The sequence below is a fragment of the Rhinatrema bivittatum genome, chromosome 14 (genome assembly GCF_901001135.1).
Source record: "Rhinatrema bivittatum chromosome 14, aRhiBiv1.1, whole genome shotgun sequence".
Classification (NCBI taxonomy): Eukaryota; Metazoa; Chordata; class Amphibia; order Gymnophiona; family Rhinatrematidae; genus Rhinatrema; species Rhinatrema bivittatum.
The window spans coordinates 34173009-34191780 of record NC_042628.1 but is presented as its reverse complement, the minus strand read 5'-3'; the positions used below and the strand labels follow the sequence as shown (position 1 = coordinate 34191780).

The 18772-nt window shown below is 44.8% G+C and overlaps 2 protein-coding genes across 10 annotated transcripts in view; one reads left to right on the top strand and one right to left on the bottom strand.

Annotated features, from left to right (window-relative positions):
• GLYR1 (glyoxylate reductase 1 homolog) overlaps positions 1-3078 on the bottom strand; it is an 85950-nt gene extending 82872 nt beyond the window's left edge. Inside the window, exon 1 of one of the 4 annotated variants that reach the window (XM_029576664.1) lies at positions 2985-3078. Coding sequence is in view for 2 of the 4 variants with exons in the window: in XM_029576662.1 (XP_029432522.1) it covers positions 2059-2096 (38 nt within the window). In the remaining 2 variants the exon portion in view is untranslated. Of the gene's footprint in view, positions 1-2058; positions 2181-2984 lie in introns of those variants that run through there. The other 3 variants (XM_029576662.1, XM_029576660.1, XM_029576663.1) reach the window with 3 other exon arrangements.
• UBN1 (ubinuclein 1) overlaps positions 2237-18772 on the top strand; it is a 79638-nt gene continuing 63102 nt past the window's right edge. For 2 of the 6 annotated variants that reach the window (XM_029576658.1, XM_029576654.1), the window contains exons 1-5: positions 2237-2435; positions 3340-3529; positions 5940-6958; positions 7229-7315; positions 14771-14884. In XM_029576658.1, the coding sequence (XP_029432518.1) occupies positions 6707-6958; positions 7229-7315; positions 14771-14884 (453 nt within the window). In that variant the 5' untranslated portion in view covers positions 2237-2435; positions 3340-3529; positions 5940-6706. The remainder of the gene's footprint in view (positions 2436-3339; positions 3530-5939; positions 6959-7228; positions 7316-14770; positions 14885-18772) is intronic. The other 4 variants (XM_029576656.1, XM_029576657.1, XM_029576655.1 and 1 more) reach the window with 4 other exon arrangements.

The following is an 18772-nucleotide window of genomic DNA, read 5'->3' as shown; positions in this document are numbered from 1 at the left end:
CACCAGAAAAGTGAGTAGAATGGCTCAAAGAAAGGAGGAAATGAGACTGGGGTTGACAGTATGAGGGGGGAAGAAATGAGACAGGAATGAAGGAAGAGATGGAGAATAAAGAGGGAAACAAGAATCCATTATGGACCTGGTTAAGAGAGAATGGATGGCAGCCTATCATGGGAGAGAAGGAGAAAACTCCTGGAATTATGTTGGACAGAAGTAGAGAGAGGGAAAGTTAGAGGACCTCTATGGTCCAGGAAGGAGGAAGGAAGAGATGACCACCAGAGATCAAGGAGGAGGGAAGAAGAGACAACAGCCAGATGTGGATGTGACATAAAATACAAAAGTTACTTGGGGGGGGGGGGAACCATAGACTGCCATGGAGATCGCATTAGCCTTCCATCTGAAAAACAGGCTGTTTTGCTTTTTCTAAAATCTAAATTATTTGACTATTGTTTTCTGTATTCTTGCAAGAATCATAAAAATAAAAAAGGCTAAAAGAGGAGGGTATCAATTTTCAGGGAGGGTGCATTTCCAACTATTGTTTACCCACATAAAAAGGCCCTTTTGAAAATGGCTATTCCCTGCTACTGAGGGGTAAAAGAACCTACCCTGTCAACAGCATGCAGACTTTTACTTGTGGAGAAAAGGGGGGGGGGGGGGGGCCGGGCTAGATTGGGAGAGGGAAAGTACATGCAGAGATTTAGTTCTGAAATCCTCCTACATACTTTCACACATACTTCACACCTGCTTCAAAAGCAGATAAAGAGTATGCAGGAACAAAACTTCTGGCTTCCTGCACCAGCCCAAGTTTTTCAAAGGAAACTCCATGGACAGTTTTCCTTTGAAAACTGATTGCAGGTCTGCAGGTACCAGTGTTGATTTTCTGCCAAGTCACACCAAGTTGCCAACCTAGACTTGTTTGAATTTGCTTGCTATTTCCCATTGCAGCTGGACTGGAAGGTCTCATGGCCCCAACCTTCAATTACCAGGGCAAATTTTAAATGCTTTGAAAATTGCCCTCCCTACTTATTTAGTTTAGATCAAATTGTTGTACATTATATATAAATGATTCTAGAGTGCATCTCTATTTCTTTTATGATAGTGGTCCCCAGCTCTGTCCTGGGGGCCCACCCACCAGTCAGGTTTTCAGGATATCCACAATGAATTATGCATGAGAGAATTTGCATGTAATGGAGGCAATGCATGCAAATTTCTTCTTATGCATAATTCATTATGGATATCCTGAAAACACGACTGGCTGGTGGGCCCCCAGGACAGGGTTGGGGACCACTGTTTTATGACATGCAAACGTTAAAGAGAATTGAGGGGTGTCTGTAAAACGTTTGAAGCTGAAATGGGGTCCATCTTCCCTGAAAGGTTGAGAACCCCTGAACTATGTAAAACTGTCAGACCTCAACAGAAGTTACCAACACTAAAACATCTTCCCTGCACACAGGCTGTTCTACTTAACATTATTTCAACCCAATAGTCCAATGCACCATCTTAGATTAGCACAAGTCCAGTACAACTATCTGCTAAAATAGGTGACGAAGTCAAACAAATAGCTGTTGCCTTCACCATGTTCTACAATATTCTTTACCTTCCCATACTGAAGCAGCAGGTCCAGTACCCTCTAGAACACTGGTAACGTGACACCCCCTTGTACCCAAGCGTCCCAGCAGTCTTGTAACAAGGGTTCCCTAATTCCTGCAACCACGTAATAGGGGTTCCCTAGTCCCTGCAGCCACACACCCATCACAAAGTATTACAAAATCCTACCACACTATCCCTGCAACTAGGTATCAATGAGACCACCTACACAACCCCTACCCCATTTTAATACCACTGAGCTGTCCAATGCAGACTCCCACCTCCTTACTCAGGTATCTCGGCACTGTCCCACCAGCCCCTCTCCGTACCTGTGCGCCTCTACACCCTCCCGTACAGCCCCGCTCGAAACCCGGGCTTCCCTGTACCCTTCTATGCAGCCCCGTTCGAAACCCGGGCTTCTTAATATGTCCTTATGCACCAGCTCCTCCCCGGCACATCCACCTCCGCACTCACCAGACCAGGTCGCCCTGTCGCAGACTCACCGCCGCCATCTTACCGAGAAAACCACTAATCAGAGCGCAGGGCAGGCCGGGAACAGGAAACACCCACCCCGCGCGCTCCGCCGTAGAAAACAATCTAACGTTGGCGCCCCTTGCATGTGACCGAGCTGCCCAATCACTGACCGCCTCTTTCCCCTCACGTGCTCAGATGCTGAGGCCGGCTGTCAAAGGCACGCACCCTCGGCACATGATGGTGGAGTTCTTGGTGTTCGCTTGTCGCTTTCGGCGCGGGTTTGTGTGCTGGAGCCGGTAGGGAGCCAAGGTTCGGCTCTGAGAAGAGGAGCACGCCGAGGCGTGGCTGCTGTTTGGGAACGACTAGAGGAAGCCGAGGTAACCGTGGGAGATTTGTTATGATTCTGGAAAGACCCTTGCTCAAATATATACAGACTGGGTTGGCCCTAACACTGGTACTCCGCCCAATAACACAGACTGTTGTAACCTTAATTCCCCCACTTGTATCCCTGACTTTGCTAACGTTTGCTTCACCCCGTATTATAGACTGAGCTGGCTTTAAGCTCGGATCCAATAATAGACCTGTTAGCCTGTGCCGAACCCGTTATCTTCCTCCCAGTACTGACTTTTAGACCCTTCACCAATGTACTGGCCTAGGACACTATTCCCCAATAACAGTACAGCTACCCTGAGGGATCTCTCTCAAAATAACACAGACTGCTAACCTGCAGTAATAATACTGGTAACACACTGTGCTACCCCCCCGCAATACTGACACTGCTGGACTAAAACTTCCTCAACATCATAAACTGAAACAACCTGAGGATTTCCCCCAAAACTGCTGGCCTGAAATAACCCCGCCCCGCACTTCCAGAACATAGACTAAAATGGCCTGAGCAACCTCCCAATAATACAGAGTGTGCTCACCTGGTACTCCTCTCCAATAAGCCAGCACGAGAACTCCCTTCTCGCCCCCAGTGAAACAGGCAGTAGCCTGGGGATCCTCTTCTGATAAGAAAGACTGAGATGACATGAATCTTCCCAATAACAAACGCTGCTAGTATGAGACAACCCCTCTTTAAATATCAGATGCAATGGTGACTGGGCAGGGTTTAGCAAGTCGCATATTTAGTATCATTGAGCAGAGTAGCATCAAAGTTGTCTTTGGGGATTTAAGTCACCTTACTTGAGAAACTGTCTGTGACGTTTAAAGTTCTTCTAGCAATATCTTGCAGCTATCATTAAAAAAACAAAAAAAAACCAGTTGATTGTATTGACTTAGATACCATATGGAAGACATATGCAGGTCAAAGCTCCAGCTGGAAGGTCTTGTTCCTGGAACATATCTTGTGTGCAGAGATAGAAAATCAGCGGCGTGAACAATGGGACAATGTGCATACATGTGAGATATTCAGCTCTGCTTAAAGATATTTACTGAAATAAGCTAAGAAAGTGCCTGTGGGACAAATTAGGTATGTTCACATTGTGAATGCAGAACATGCTTGATGTATGTATATGGACAGCTAGGATAGACATGTCGAAGATAATAGATGCATTTGTGTTATGAAATGCACCGAAAAAGATTTGAGACTTCAGAAGGTCATGTTGAGCAATTCTGAATATATATTTTGTTAATAATAATAATAATCATAAAAAACTAAATAAAAATGTGAGCACTTTCCTTGACTTTTGCTCTGGTTTATCTCCATCTGTGTTAACAAATTTGTGATTGTGCAAAATAATGCATACAAAAAGTTTGTAAAATATGCAGTCTTATCTCACTAGTCATGCAGGAAGAGAGAGAGCTTTCTTATAACCTTTTCTCACTGACTGAAAAATTAGTTAATAACAAAACAAAGAAAGGGATGGGGGTCTTGCCATGCAGTTTTCAGAGTTATTTGCTTTAAAATCCTTTACACTGTTAAGTATCCTCTTCATTTGAAAAGGAAGGAAACATGAAACCAGGGAGTACCTTCCTGGCTTAAAAAAAGGTTTATATAATTTGCTAGGTGTCTGGTCCTTATCAGCCTCTAAGTCAGGCTTAAAAACTTACCTTTCTCTCACCTGTCTGTACTTTCTGGTGGCTCCTCTCTCCTTTTTGGGTTCAACTCGTTATCCCAGTAATTATTTTTCACAAAGTACAGTTTCAGCAAAAATTAATCAAAAGCATTGTGAGCTTTTCCGCAAGCACCCACATGCTCATTAACTCTGCAGGCAGCAATGGCACAGGGCCAGAGCCCTGAATCTACTCCCCACAGCACTGCCTCGCCATTCTGAGAGACACAAGCATGCACAGAGAGGAAGCTAGGACTCGCATGTACTAACAGTGATCAGGATGCTCAGTTACACATCTCTCCTGCTTTTAATAGCCAAGTCCTGGCATTGGTGGAAGGATGAGGTAGATACAGCGGCCTGCATGAGGTGCCGATCAAAAGAAGCCACTCAGGTAGCTGAAATGGCCAAATTTGGCTGGAGGAGGGCCTCTGCTGTTTGAAGTAGGAAGGCTAAAGGAGAAGGTGCTGGGGAAGGAGAGGACAGAATGTACTCTTCTGGGGGAGAATCCTTTGAGAAGGAAGAGTACTGGGAAAAGAATATACAACTTGAATATTAACTGAAGAGAGAATAGATTCCCAGGGGCATTATTTGTATGCATAGATTGGACTTTTTTTATTTTTGATAAAGCCTTTCCTCTAGTAAAAAGAGAAAAAATCAGCACTCTGCTAGCTCTCCATGGCAGCTAAATTTACCCTCTGCTGTAGGGAGGATTCTAATGCATATAACCACGATTCCTCTCTATTATGAGTTTGTTTTCTTAACTTGCTTCAAAGTGCCAGGGTTCCAGTGCTTATACCCGCATTTGACTCCTAGAAGTAGATTCTAAATATATGCTCCACCAGCAGGCACATTGTAGTGCGAGTGTTAAAAAGAAAAAAAAATACAGTCACATTTATAAAACAAAATCTGACAAGTGCCCCCCCACCCTATTTCTTTTATGTTTGTAACTGAAAGAGTGATTGGGGGAACCTTTTGTAGACAGTTGCTTTAGTGGCATGGAAATTACTGTGGACATCCCCAAATTAGTTCTGAGTACTCTACATCACAAACACAGCTTTGATGCCGTTTCATTTAGAATTCCAAGCATGCGCTTTTTGATGCAAGGATGCTTTTCAAATGACTACCATTCTGGATAAAAACATTCCTTGAAATCCTGATTAGATGCTCAGTAGATGGGATGGTGGCTGAACCCAGTGTCTGAAAGGGCTGCTACCTTGCAGTCCATTTTAGATATATGTGAAAAATGGAATTCTGCAGCACCAGTGAACTGCCCAAGAATTACAACTGGAGGTTAAGTAATTTAGGACAGGCAGGGTTCCCAAAGAAGATGCTTATGTTAACTGTCCATGGAGGTATGGATGGGGACAGATTTAAAGCTGTCAATAGCAGCAGCATCAACTTACCTGCACGATGTGGTAGATACTACCTTGGGAAGCTTGCTGGGCACACTGGATGGACTATTGGGCCTTTTCTGACTTTTTTTTTTTTTTTAAGTTTACATCTCCAAGAGGAGCCATTTTTGTTTGTGAGCTAAAACGGGGGAGGTCTTCTTCTACCAACTGTGCTGTATACAGATTTTTTGTTTCTAATTACTGTATCAAAGATTGCTGTAGGTTAGGGTTGGATGAGTAAGAAGGTTTGTCTCTTGAGTATTTAGGCTCCACCTTTCTGAATGGTACTTCACCTGCAATGTTACACTGATGTAATATTAAGTATCTGTGCCATAGAGTAAGTTTAGGAAGTAGTAAAAGCAAGTCTCTGCCTAATGTAATGATCTGTAATCCTAACTGTACACATTCACTCCTTCTTTCCTGTTTCTTTTTCTAGTTCTCATGGAAGATTTGGTGCCACTTGTTCAGTTGAGAATCCTGTGGAAGGAAGTGTCTGGCACATTAACTTGTGATTATATTGCCATCAGTGCACGTGCTGTTAGTGAGGAGGAATCTGCGGGAATGCCAGAGACTGCAATGCCTCATGGGATTTGAGCTCAAGTTATCACCATCATGAACTCTAGAGGAAGCTATAACTTATGTCTTTCAGTAGTGGATCCTTAATTTTCTGGTCGGTCCAGCATAGCACCTTACTTGCTAACCAATGTTGCTGCCCTGCATGTGAGGGGCAATCTCAGCAACTCCGAACTGTCTCATTTTCTAGGCTCTGTGAGGTGGAACTTGTTGACATAATTGTATTCTGAGAGATGCATGCAGTGCGTCAGTGGAACAAGTCTTACTCTCTTCTGGTGCAGTGTGATAACCTATCTCTATTAGATATGGCCAGCTTGTTCCTTGTGGCATAACTGCTTTCACACCCTGACTTGTTTTTAGCATTTTCTGTACCAGGAAGAACAGATTTTCATACACAGGTTACACAAGTATTTTGTCTAGCTATATGCATAGATTTACACAAACACACATTAGAATATTTTGTCCTGTTTACAAAAGTATATTTAGACACACATTAGCTCATAACTACCTATTTCTGCACATTAACCCCCATTCCACAGCCTAGTTTGGGTCACAGTCCAGCATGCATGAAGCTCTTTCTTGCTGCCTTGGAAGGCCTGGGCTGAGCATTGCCTAGAATCGCTGGTGGCCATGGCTGAGCACCGCAGGGTCCAGCTGATCTCCCTTCCGGTCTCTCCCCTGAACCCAGCTGTCCTGAAAAAGTCTCGCAAGGATGATGGTGGTAGTAGCGAGCAGCGGGACTTTGAATCACCGGCAGCAGCTGCTGTCCGCCTCACTCTCACCCTCTTTGAACCAGATCACAAGCGCTGCCCTGAGTTCTTTTACCCTGAACTTGTTAAAAATCCTCGAGGAAAAATAAATGTTGCATCAGTAGGAGACAAGGTGAGTATGCCCTTCGGTCTAGAATTCATGGGACGCATCGTGCGTACATGTAGCACCCTTTTTGGGATCTGTTGCATTTGAGTGCAGTCCCTGCCCCACATGTCTAAAATGGGGAATTCATGGAGTGGGTGCAGTGCTCTTCTGATGTGTTTGAATAGCATCCTTTCTGATTCTGGGTCGGTAGCCTCTTAAGTATATTTCCTTTTTGTCTTGAGTTTATTATTGTGCCTGTTGCAGTGCCCAACTGTGTAACGGTCTCTGTTTCTGCAGAAAAAGGAGCCATTAAATCTGTTTCATGATGATTTAATTGAGAGACAGGAGGTGGAAGCTATCGCAAAGAAGTTTGAAGAGAAATATGTAAGTGCCCAAACCAAATATGCATGATCTGACTGCTAAAAATATTCTGAATTTGGGGAACATGATTTTAACCTTTTTGTCACTTGGATTGGTTACCTGGGGATTTTTTTATTTTAAAGGGAACCAATGTATATACTTTTATCAGCAGCTTATGGAGACCGGAGCTGGAAGACTTCCAAATGCCAACATATTAATGAGAAAAAAAAATAAAAAAAACTGGGCACACTGGACAGCTACAAATACTTTTAATATGCATTGCTCAGATAACCCTCACCCCAAACTTAGAATTATTGATATATTTTTAAAAGCATTTTTTATGCATCCCTGATATCAAAACATTAAGGGGGGGTAATTAAAACTGTCTGCATTGGTGCAAAGTTTGCAGGTGCTTTTTAGCTGTGTGCTTTGCACTGATTTTCAAAGTGGAAGTAGGCATGCGCATCCCCTTTGAAAATTATCCCAGGAAAAACTCTCCCAGGCAGGCAGTTTTTCTGCATGCAGACCACCTCTCTGGGAAGGCTGCCTCATTCTGCACTTACGTTTAACCTGCACACAGGGGGGGCAGTCTTCCCAAATCCCCCTTCCACAGGTAAAGCACAGTTATTCCCATGGAAATTATCCTATAAATCCACAATTTTCAGCCGCATTACATGCACAGCCCTGTGTCTTGTGCATTAATACTTTTAAGTGGCTATTCAACGCGTCCAGTACTCTGCATATATTCCAGTTGGTTTAGTACTAGTCAGAGGTATACTGCTCTGAAATAGGATACCTATAATTTGTCCACATCTGAATAAACCCTTAGCCTTCTGATGGAAAATGTGATTTATTAGACTGAAGGGCAGAGTGATCATGTTTTTCAAGATGAACTACTTTTTATACTGAGTGGTCATGCATTGATAACCAAGGTTATGAAAAACAAGTTCTTTTAATCCCCACTTTATAACCCCTCTCCCCAGATGGCATGCCTGGGCGGCCCAAGGTCTCCACGATTGCCACCACATCACTGCTCTTCTGCCAGCGGGCTTTGCTGCACTTGTGGCAGCTGCATTTACTTCCTCCAGGGAGTTTGAGCACATCCATCTTCACCAAGCACCCAGATCAAGGGAGCCAAAAAAAACCTTTTGGTTTTTTTTTTTCAAAACTCACCAACTTCTGTTGTGTATCAGAATGTAATTTTTTTATTTTTTTTTTAGGCTTGTTGGTTCTTTTCTTAAAAATCAGACTATGGATAAATAAGATGCTTGGCCAAAAATAGAAAGCCCTGATGGCTTTCTGCAAGGTTTGCTTCTAAGCAGTCATTTAATTAATGCCTGCTGTCATGGAAACTGACCACGCCACCTCCTTTTCAGGGTGTGTAGTGCAAAGCACTGTTGCTGTACCCACTTCGAATGAGGAAAGACTTTTTTTTTTTTTTTTTACATTAGAATTAGGTTTTCCAGTTCTTACCCAGAACAGTCCCTACCAGCAGATGGAGGCAGAGAGCAAAAACTTTGAGGCACTGCTACATAACCAAGAGTACCACCTACCGTCCCTCAGTATTTCTCTGTCTCCAGCAGATGGTAGAGGTGCAAACCTGCAGTCTGACGAAAAAAAAAAATTAGATTTACAAAACATTAGGAGAAAAGCTGGTGGAGGCTCCCTGAGGTGTTAGGCTCCTTTGTGGACCATTCCTTGATGAAGTATGGCGACGGGGGAGATTGGAAACCCCTGATTGGTGTTTTGTCCTAGTCTGGCTGGAGGTCCTGATAGCCAGGGGACTGGTTACCTCAGGATCTCTAAAGTCCTCTCCAGAGAGCTCACCAATCTTTCAGGGAAGTAACCTGTTTGTTGTTGTGCCATTTAAAGTTTGTGCAAAAAAAGAATAAGAAAAAGGGTTGCTTTCTGTTTTTGGGAGCAGTCTGGGCACATCAGTGAGTGCACAGGGACAGTGGGAGCTGTCGGTGCTGGCTGGAGATGAAGCTTGGGGGTTCGAGGGAGGTCTCAGTTGGGGCGGTGTTTGTGGCAGTGTGGTTGCTGCTAGTGAAGCTTTAGTTTTCACTTCAGTGCCGCTCAGTCCGGCGGTGCAGCGGAGCTGTGTTTTTTTTGCTGTGGCTGCATTATCATTCTTTCTCTCGTGCGTCGATCAGGGCTGACTTTTTTTGGCACGGGCGCTCATCTGTATGGGCAGCCTGTAGCTGTTCTCAGCGAACCATATGGTTTATGGCAACAAAGCTGCATGTAGCGGCCTGCGGACTGTGGTCCACGCAGCTCAGTGCTAGGTCCCTGTGCTCAAGCTGCAAAGTGGGATACGAAGGCTCCTCGTTTGGCGCAGGGGGCGCGAGGAGCTTCTGTGTGAAATCTTGCCTATGGGGGTGTGCAGGCAGGAACCCACGGCAGCCAGGGGGTTCAGGGATTGCCCCTACCCCTCTCACCACAGTTTATTCTGCTCCTCCATTAGGCCTTCCTTTCTAGGAAGAGGATGGGGATTAAGCGTCCGAAGGAGAGACTACTCCCTCATTCTTCTAAGGTGGCCCCTTTTGGGGCCACCTTAGAAGAATGAGGGAGTAGCAGGGAGTAGCAGGGAGTAGCAGGCCCAGAAGTCGCAGCAGATCCCCTTTTGGGGATCTGCTGCGACTTCTGGGCCTGCTCGTGCAACTTTGAATGATCCCAGAGATGTGGAAGATTCCGATAATCTGCCGGAGAACCCTGTGGATTTGCATGGGGTAGATCCAGATGTGGATGCGGCTCCAGATGGGAGTAAGGATGATCCGGATGAGTTTCCAGTGTTGGAAGGAGGTGGTTCGCTTATTTAAAAAGGAAGAATTGCGTCCCCATATTCCTCAGGTGTTAAAGGAGCTGGGGGTCAAAGTGACTCAGGAGGAGTCAGATAACGAGAGCGTGAATCCAGTCCAGTTGTGCCTTCCCCTTGCCTAAGAAGATTTGGAAACTGGTGAACCGGAAATGGGGCTTTCTGGAAGCCAGGCTAAAGGTCAGCAGGATCATGGCTAAGCTGTACCCCCTGAAGGAGGAGACCTTGGCACTCCTGCGGGTGCCTAAGGTGGATGCGGCAGTGTCAGCGGTTACCAAGAAGACGACCATCCAGGTGGCAGGGGCTGCCACTCTGAAGGACGTTCAGGACCACAAATTGGAGATTCAGTTGAAGCAAATGTTTGAAGTTTCTGCTTTGAGTCTCTGGGCCGTGATTTGTGCCAGCATGATGCAGAGGGCCTGTTTGTGCTGGGTGCAGATGACACAGGAGCAAAGCTCTTCAGGGGATATCGGCTCACTCCAATCGGTGCATCTGGATGCTGGAGTGGCTTATGTTGCAAATGAGCTCTATAACTTGGTGTGCACTTCGGCCAGGAGCATGGTCTCGGTGGTAGCGGAGTGCAGGCTTTTGTGGTTGCGAAATTAGTCGGCGGATATGTGATCCAAAGTCCAGCTGTGTAATCTTCCCTTTAAAGGGAAGCTTCTTTTTGGGGAGGATTTGGATCAACTGATGAAGACTTTCGGAGAGTCCAAAGGGAGCAGGTTACCGGAGGATAGAAAAACCAGCAAGAAGGTTTTTCCGGCTCGCTCCCGTTTTTGGAAGTCGCGTAGGTTTTGGTCAGGCAAGTCTTCTTCTGGTGTGGGAGCGAAGCAGTCAGTGGGCCAACAGTAGTCCTTTCAAGGCTCCTGCAGATCTCTCAGGGATGTTGCCAGCCAAGGGGCTGGTGGTAGAAAGTAATCGCAATGAAGCCAGCAATGCCCATTCCTCCGTAGAAGCAGTAGGGGGCAGATTGTCCAGCTTTTACAAGGAGTAGGCCAAGATTACCTCAGACCGCTGGGTTCTATAGGTCGTGAGAGATGGCTACGCACTAGAAGTCCCACATTTGTTTCTTGAAACAAGTGAGAGGCGGGGGGAGGGGAACTCTGCAAAGGCTGTTAATGCTTAAACACAATAGTTCCTGTCCCCTGGGAGGAGCAGGGATGAGGAAGGTACTCCATTTATTTTGTGGTTCCCAAGAAAGAAGGAAAGTAAACAGGTCCCTGAGGGTTCCATGTTTTCGAATGGAGACGTTACGAATGGTGATTGCGGTGGTATGCAGAGGAGAGTTCTTGGCGTCATTGGACTTAACGGAAGCATACCTGCATATTCCCATTCAACAGGACCATCAGAAGTTTCTTCGGTTCATGGTGTTGGACCAACACTTCTATTTTCAAGCTCTTCCATTTGGTTTGGACACGGTGCCACGAACCTTCACGAAGGTGATGGTGGTAGTGGCAGCAGCCCTTTGATGAGAGGGGGTGTTGGTTCATCCGTATTTGGACGATTGGCTCATTCATGCGAAGATGGAGGAGGAGTGCTTGAGGTCTCTCCATTGAGTCATGTGCACCTTGCGGTCACTGGGTTGGGTGATAAATCTGGCGAAGAGTCACCTGGTGCCTTCCCAGTCATTGGAATAATTGGGGATGCTTTTCGATACTCAGAAGAGCAGAGTGTTTCTGACCCTGGACATGGTGGCGAAGTTACAGGCACAGGTGATGCTTCTGCTTCGACAATCTGTCCCAGTGATCTGGGATTATTTATAGTTTATGGGGTCCATGGCTTCCAAGTTGGATTTGGTTCCATGGCCTTCACACATGAGACCATTGCAGAACATGCTTTTGTCCAGGTGGAGTCTCTTGTCAGTGGAGTATCATCTTTTTTTGCCTCTTCCGCAAGAGTCCAGGTCCAGTCTATTGTGGTGGCTGTCATGTCACAATCTGGAGACCCCGGATTGGGTGGTGGTGACCACAGATGCCAGTCTCTAAGGATGGGGAGCGGTGTACCTGGGGCAGTCTGCCCAAGGACTTTGATCAACAGAGAGGTCCCAGTCCATCAATTGCCTGGAAATAAGGGTGGTCTGGGCACTGGAGGCCTTCCTTCCCTGGGTCTCTCAGACAATGCGATGATGGTGGCATACATCAAATGGCAAGGTGGAACGAAGAGTCAAGCGGTGGCTCTGGAAGCTCGACAATTGTTTGTTTAGGTGGAACTCCATCTAGAGGGAATAACAGCTTTGCATGTTGCGGGTGCGGACAGTGTGCAGGCAGACTTCCTCAGCAGGCAGCAATTGGATCTGAGGTAATGGGAATTGTTCCCGGATGCGTGGAATCACATTTGTGCCAGATGGGGCGTCCCCCAGTTGGATCTGTTGGCGATGAGGGCCAACACCAAGACGGCAAGGGTTTTCAGTCACAGTCTAGAAATAGCGCAGTGGGACTGGATGCTCTGGTGTGCCCTTGGCCGATGGGGATACTTCTGTATGTGTTTCCTCTGTGGCCACTCGTTGGGTGAGTTCTATGGTGCACAGAGTCGCAGCAGGGGTCAGTGGTGCTGGTGGCGCCAGAGTGGCCCCTCAGGTTGGCCCATCTGCCACTTTTGTCTCGAGACTTGGCTTTTGAAAGGCGGTGGTTACGCCTGAAAGGCTATTCGGAACAGGTCATTTCTACTATGCACCAGGTTCTGAAACCCGCTACGTCTCTGGCACATGTCAGAGTGTGGAGAGTCTTTGAGTCGTAGTGCCTACATCAGAGTTTCGATCCTCTGTCTGTGGAAGCTTTTTTGCAGGAGGGATTGTCTAAGGGTCTGACGTATAGCTCCCTCCACATTCAAGTATCCACTTTGGGTTCCCTTAGGGATAAGTTGTGGGAGAGATCTTTGGCCTCCCATCCTGATGTGGTTTGATTTCTGAAGGGGGTTAAGCATTTGCAGCCTCCGGTGCGGAAGTTGTGTCCGGATTGGAACCTCAGTTTAGTTCTGCAAGTGCTCTTTGCTGCACCTTTTGAGCCTTTTGAGAAGGGCAACGTTGAAGGATCTGACATTGAAGACAGTGTTTCTGGTGGCCATATGTTTTGCTAGATGGATTTCGGAATTACAAGCGCTATCATACAGGGACCCTTTCCTACGAATTTCTAATGACGGAGTCACATTATGAACGGTCCTCTCTCTTTTTTTTGCCAAAGGCGATATCCTCTTTTTCATGACAAACAGTGGATCTTCCAGTGTTTCTGGAGTGGTCTAGGACTTCTCCACAGGAGAGAGAGTTTCACCTTTTGGATGTTAGGTGGACTCTGTTGTGATGTGTGGAGATCACTAATTCCTTTCAGTGGTCAGATCACCTTTTTGTGTGTTCAGTGGCTCGAGGAAAGGAGACGAGGCCTCAAAGGCCATGATGTCTCATTGGCTGAAGGAGGCCATTTGCTCTGCTTTATATTTTGAAAGGGCGCAAGATTCCAGTGGAGCTGAAAGCACATTCTACAAGAGTGCAGGCACCTCTTGGGCGGAGTGTCAGTTGCTATCTCCTCAGGAGATTTCTAGAGTGGCGGTGTGGACCTTACTTCATATTTTCACCAGACATTACCGTTTTGATGTGAGGGCGCAGGAAGATGCGCCCTTTGGGAGTGTGTTTCGTGCGGGTCGTTTGAGTTCCCGCCCAGTTTAGGAGTGCTTGGGTATATCTCAGTTGTCTGGAATGATCTGGTTTTGAACAGGAAAGGAAAACGTTCTTACCAGCTAATTTTCGTTCCTGTAATACCACAGATCAGTCCAGAGATCCTCCCTGTTGCTGCCGAAAGACTGCATTTTCCTGATAGTCAATATCACATATCTCAAAGAATTTTTTTGCAATTTGAACATATGTTTGGTTGGTTGGTTTTTTTGGGGGGGGGCGTTGTGGTTTCTGGAGGTAACAGAGGCTCCAGTGCAGGGGGTTCTAACCCTGCTTTACCTGTTCGCCCTGGAGAGGGTTTTATGTTCTAATCTTTGGCTTGGGTACAGGTCAATACTGAAGGACTGCAGATGGCACACTCTGTTATATAGCAGTGCCTCAAAGTTTTTGTTCTCTGCCTTCATCTGCTGGTAGGGATGCAAAACCACTTGTTTGAAACATAAACATAGAAACACTGTGGTATTTATAGGAATGAAAATTAGCAGGTAAGAACCAATTTTCCTTTCTCCATGGTTCCGTGTTTCTTCCACTCCTACAGAGAGGCTTCTTCCCAGGCATTGCTTCAAAACTTTTGCAGATCCTGCTGCAGGGGTTACCAAACTCGGTGCTTGGGACCTTCAGTCAGCTGATTTTCAGGATTTCTATAAACTATATTGACGTACGTTAAACCAGAACTGGTGAAGGTCCGGAGAGCTGCGTTTAAGGAAATCTGCCCTGTTTGATCTGCTGAAAGTTAAGAGGACAGTGGTTGCAAAGCACTTGGAAGCAAGCACCAAGACCACAGAGAAAATCACTTTCTTAATTGACTTGCTCCGTTTTTAGTGCTGCATTCCTGCTAGAAGAATTTTCAGTTTCACTGACTTTGTGATTTGCTAAAATGGCTGTATCAAGAGCAGCTAAACCATTCATGTTCTACAATGCCTGTAGAAATTTATAATCTTTGCCTGCTTGAATTGTCAGCTTTCTTTTTTTTTTGTTTGTTTTCCTGTGCGTCTCATAGTTTTCCAGTCAGGCCTCAAAGAAGCGCAGGAAAGATCGTGTGCAGGATCTGATTGATATGGGATATGGATATGATGAGAATGATTCCTTCATAGACAACTCAGAAGCGGTGAGTGTGAGTATAGCAGCAACTGTGGGAGGAAAAGGCAGGGGAGCTTGCGTTCAGAATGTGAGAGACTCCAAGGAAGGAAAACTAAGACCTTAGCACAGGCTTGTATGGTGTCTCTGAAATAAGATCCCAGCCACCCATGCCCAAAAGTGACTCTTGAAGGGCTGACTCTCCTCCTGCTCTCCCAGATCCTGAGCATAGATCTCAGCTTGCCGCCCAATTCCAAGCAGTAGCTAAAGCAGCCTTCTGGGCCACCTCCATTCTTTTCTGGGAAAACTCTGCCTTTTTCTACTGCTATCCAGGGTTGTGTGAGCGCTCACTGAGAATATTGCTATTCGCTTCATCTCGGGATCCCTAACAAACTAAATCTTCAGATGCAATTCATATAGAGTGCGGCAGCTCCAACGATACTGAATGCAAAGAAATTTAATAGAATTTCTACAATCCTTAAAAATCCTGCACTGGCTCCCTATTCTCTACCTTGCCAGATTTAAAATCCCAGGCATGACTTACAGAACCTTCAAAGATTGTGCATCAATCTACCTCAGCAGCCATCTCTCCCTACACACCTTCCCGCCTATTGCAAGCGCACAGAGTTGTGCTGGCCCTCAAAGCAATGCGCCTTGCCTGTACCTGGAAGAGAACTTTTACTGGATCTGCCCATGCCCTTTAGAAGTCTCTACCTCCTTGTATTAAATTGTAACCTGCCCGAACTATTCGGAGAGTGCAGGATGTAAATAAATTGAGCTCCTATCCTTCAGGAAACTAGTGAAAGCCTTGCTCTTTGAAGCATTAGTTGGCTCACGCTCATAACATGAAGCCTGCCAAGGCTGTCTGGTATAGTCCCATACTGGCCTGACCTCCCATACTGTACTGCATATATAGTCTTCTTCTTCTTCTGTAATAGATGGAAAACGAAGAGGCAAGTGACTACAGTGTAAGTAACAGCAAAGGTAGTCGTATATGTACAGACAAGAAAAATAAGAGAAAATGTTATAAAATTGTCAAAAAAATGAATAAATTAAAATGGATACCAATTCAATAAATAAGAGAAGTTGATTCAGGAAGACAAAATATAAAATGTAAAAGCAGTTTAATATAACAATTTTAATATAGAATAAAACTACATAGAACATTATTAATTCTTTGACATTTTTTCTTATACAATATATATAATTTTCCTCTTATTTTTCCTTTTTGTACCTGTAATATATGACATACTTTGTAAGTATCACTGTACTTTGCACTATTTATGCTTTAGCTCCCTTTAGGATAGACCTTAACATACTACTTTACTATGGTCCTGTGCTGCACTAGTTATACACCAAAACCAGCTGTTGTGTGCTGTAAATATTGCTGTTATTTACTAAAGTAGACTAGTTAGTTATTTCTTATATGCTATATCTATACAGAACCTAGCATTTTGTAATACGCTGTGAGGTAGATATTCAAATGCTAGCCAACTAGGAAAGTTAGCTCACTAACGTATTTGGCCAATTTAGCTGGGATAATTATTAAATATACCTGGATAACTTTTTAGTTAGCTGGACCATTTTATCTGGCTAACTTTATACTTGCTCAATAGCAGGTCTGTCTTAGCAAGATAAGTCTAAATATCGTTAATTATTTGACTAAGTTAGCCGAATAATATGCTTTTCCCAGTTATGCCCCCATCCCATCCACTACTTAGCTGGCTGGTGGCAGCCACTGAGCATGGCCAGATATTCAGACACTGCCACTTAGCCTCTCTCTTGCTGGGAAAACGATAGACATAGATGATGATGTTGCCTAGAAGTGATGTCCGATTGTGACACAAGGTAGCACGATGCCTTTTCTACATTTGCTTTCTTTTTTATAATTATTTATTTATTGAATACTTCGTATATAATTACAACAATTCAAGGAAAAGAAACAATATAATAAAGAAAAAACATTTCAACTCTATATTGTAAATTCCTCATATATCAAGGAATAAAACAAAGATTAACAAGGATATGAATAAGCCTTTAAACACTAGTAGAGCAGTAAAACAGGAAATAAAAAAAGAAGAAATTATTGTCCTATATAATCTCCCATTATATTTAACTTCCAGTACAACAGAGGTTTATTAGGTTAAGGAATCCAAATAAGATTTCAGTTGAATCGGTTGGTTGAACACACATTTTTTTTCTTGATATGTGACAATGCAGCGGCATGGAAATCTTAACAAAAATTTAACCCCTTTTTGTTGGGAATCCACTCTCATTGATAAGAATTCCCTTCTCCTGAGCTGCGTTTCTCTTGAAATATCAGGAAAAATTCTTATATTCTGACCGTAAAACTTATCATTTTGTTTTCTAAAGTAAAATCTCATTAGAGATTCTTTTTCAGAAAGAAAGGAAAGTTGAACAATGAGAGTGGCTCTTAGATTTATATTCATTTCAAAAGATTTCTCTAGCAAATCTGATAAATTTACATTATCATTTCCCTGAGCATCTTGTTTCTGGGTTTGTTTTTCCAATTCCTGATTCTGTGGTAGATAATAAATCTTATCTATTACGGGTATAGTTTCATTATTATAACCCAGAACATTCACTAAATAGCTTTTAAACAGATCTTGTGCAGATATTAAGTGAGTTCTGGGGAAATTGAGTATCCTTAGATTATTTTGTCTGAGTTGATTTTCCATTACTTCCAACTTGGTACTATATATTTTCTCAGACTTAATTAAATTTAATTGGATCTTATCCATCTCTTTCACCTTTTCCTCTACCTTATCTATCTTAATTTGAAATGCCATGTTCTTATTTAACACTTCTTGCATAGTATTAGCAATATTATTAACAGATTTCTGTAATGTCACTAACATTGTCCCAATTTCCTCAAGAGAAAAACCTCTAGGGGTGATAACAGTCAAATCAGATGTATCAACTGTACCTCCCACCTGGATACCTCCAATTCCTCCCTCTGTTGAGGCCTGTCTGGCAGTAGGTTGGCAAGTGGGAGCACCATCCTCTTTTCGGTGTTCCATTACTGGAATAACCGAAGAGGAGGTTGCCTCCCTCTTTGATTCTTGTAATGTTATCGCTGAAAAGTCCAACTTTACTTTGGGGTCTACAGAACTGTAGATCCCAATTCTGCTGTCAGATGGTGGCTCAGGTGTTTCTGGTGCCCCAGGAGTTAAAGATATTTCCTGAGTCAGATGACTCTCCCCCTGCTCTTGGTTTGAGTCACCAGCGACTCCTCCTGGAGTTTCTATGGGGGTTCTGGGGAAACATCGCTATCTGCTTCTCCGGAGGTGATTTCTTCCAGCTGACTCTGAGGTCAGGACGTCGGGGGTGGAGCCGGGCTGACGCCCATAAGACCGGCGTCCCGGAGCCCTAAGTTGCCGCATCGCTATCTGCTTCTCCGGAGGTGATTTCTTCCAGCTGACTCTGAGGTCAGGACGTCGGGGGTGGAGCCGGGCTGACGCCCATAAGACCGGCGTCCCGGAGCCCTAAGTTGCCGCATCGCTATCTGCTTCTCCGGAGGTGATTTCTTCCAGCTGACTCTGAGGTCAGGACGTCGGGGGTGGAGCCGGGCTGACGCCCATAAGACCGGCGTCCCGGAGCCCTAAGTTGCCGCATCGCTATCTGCTTCTCCGGAGGTGATTTCTTCCAGCTGACTCTGAGGTCAGGACGTCGGGGGTGGAGCCGGGCTGACGCCCATAAGAACGGCGTCTTAGCGGCGCGCCGCCAAAGCCGCGCGCGGCTTTGCTCTGCTTTGCTCGGCGTGCTTGGCCTTGCTAGGAGTCTCTTTCTTGACTATTTCTGCGACCACAAGTATATGAACAGGCGAAACAAATATTTACATTGTCTTTGGGTGAACATCCAAAAGAGTCTTCAAGACGTAAGTCATTAACTTTACCTTTTACTG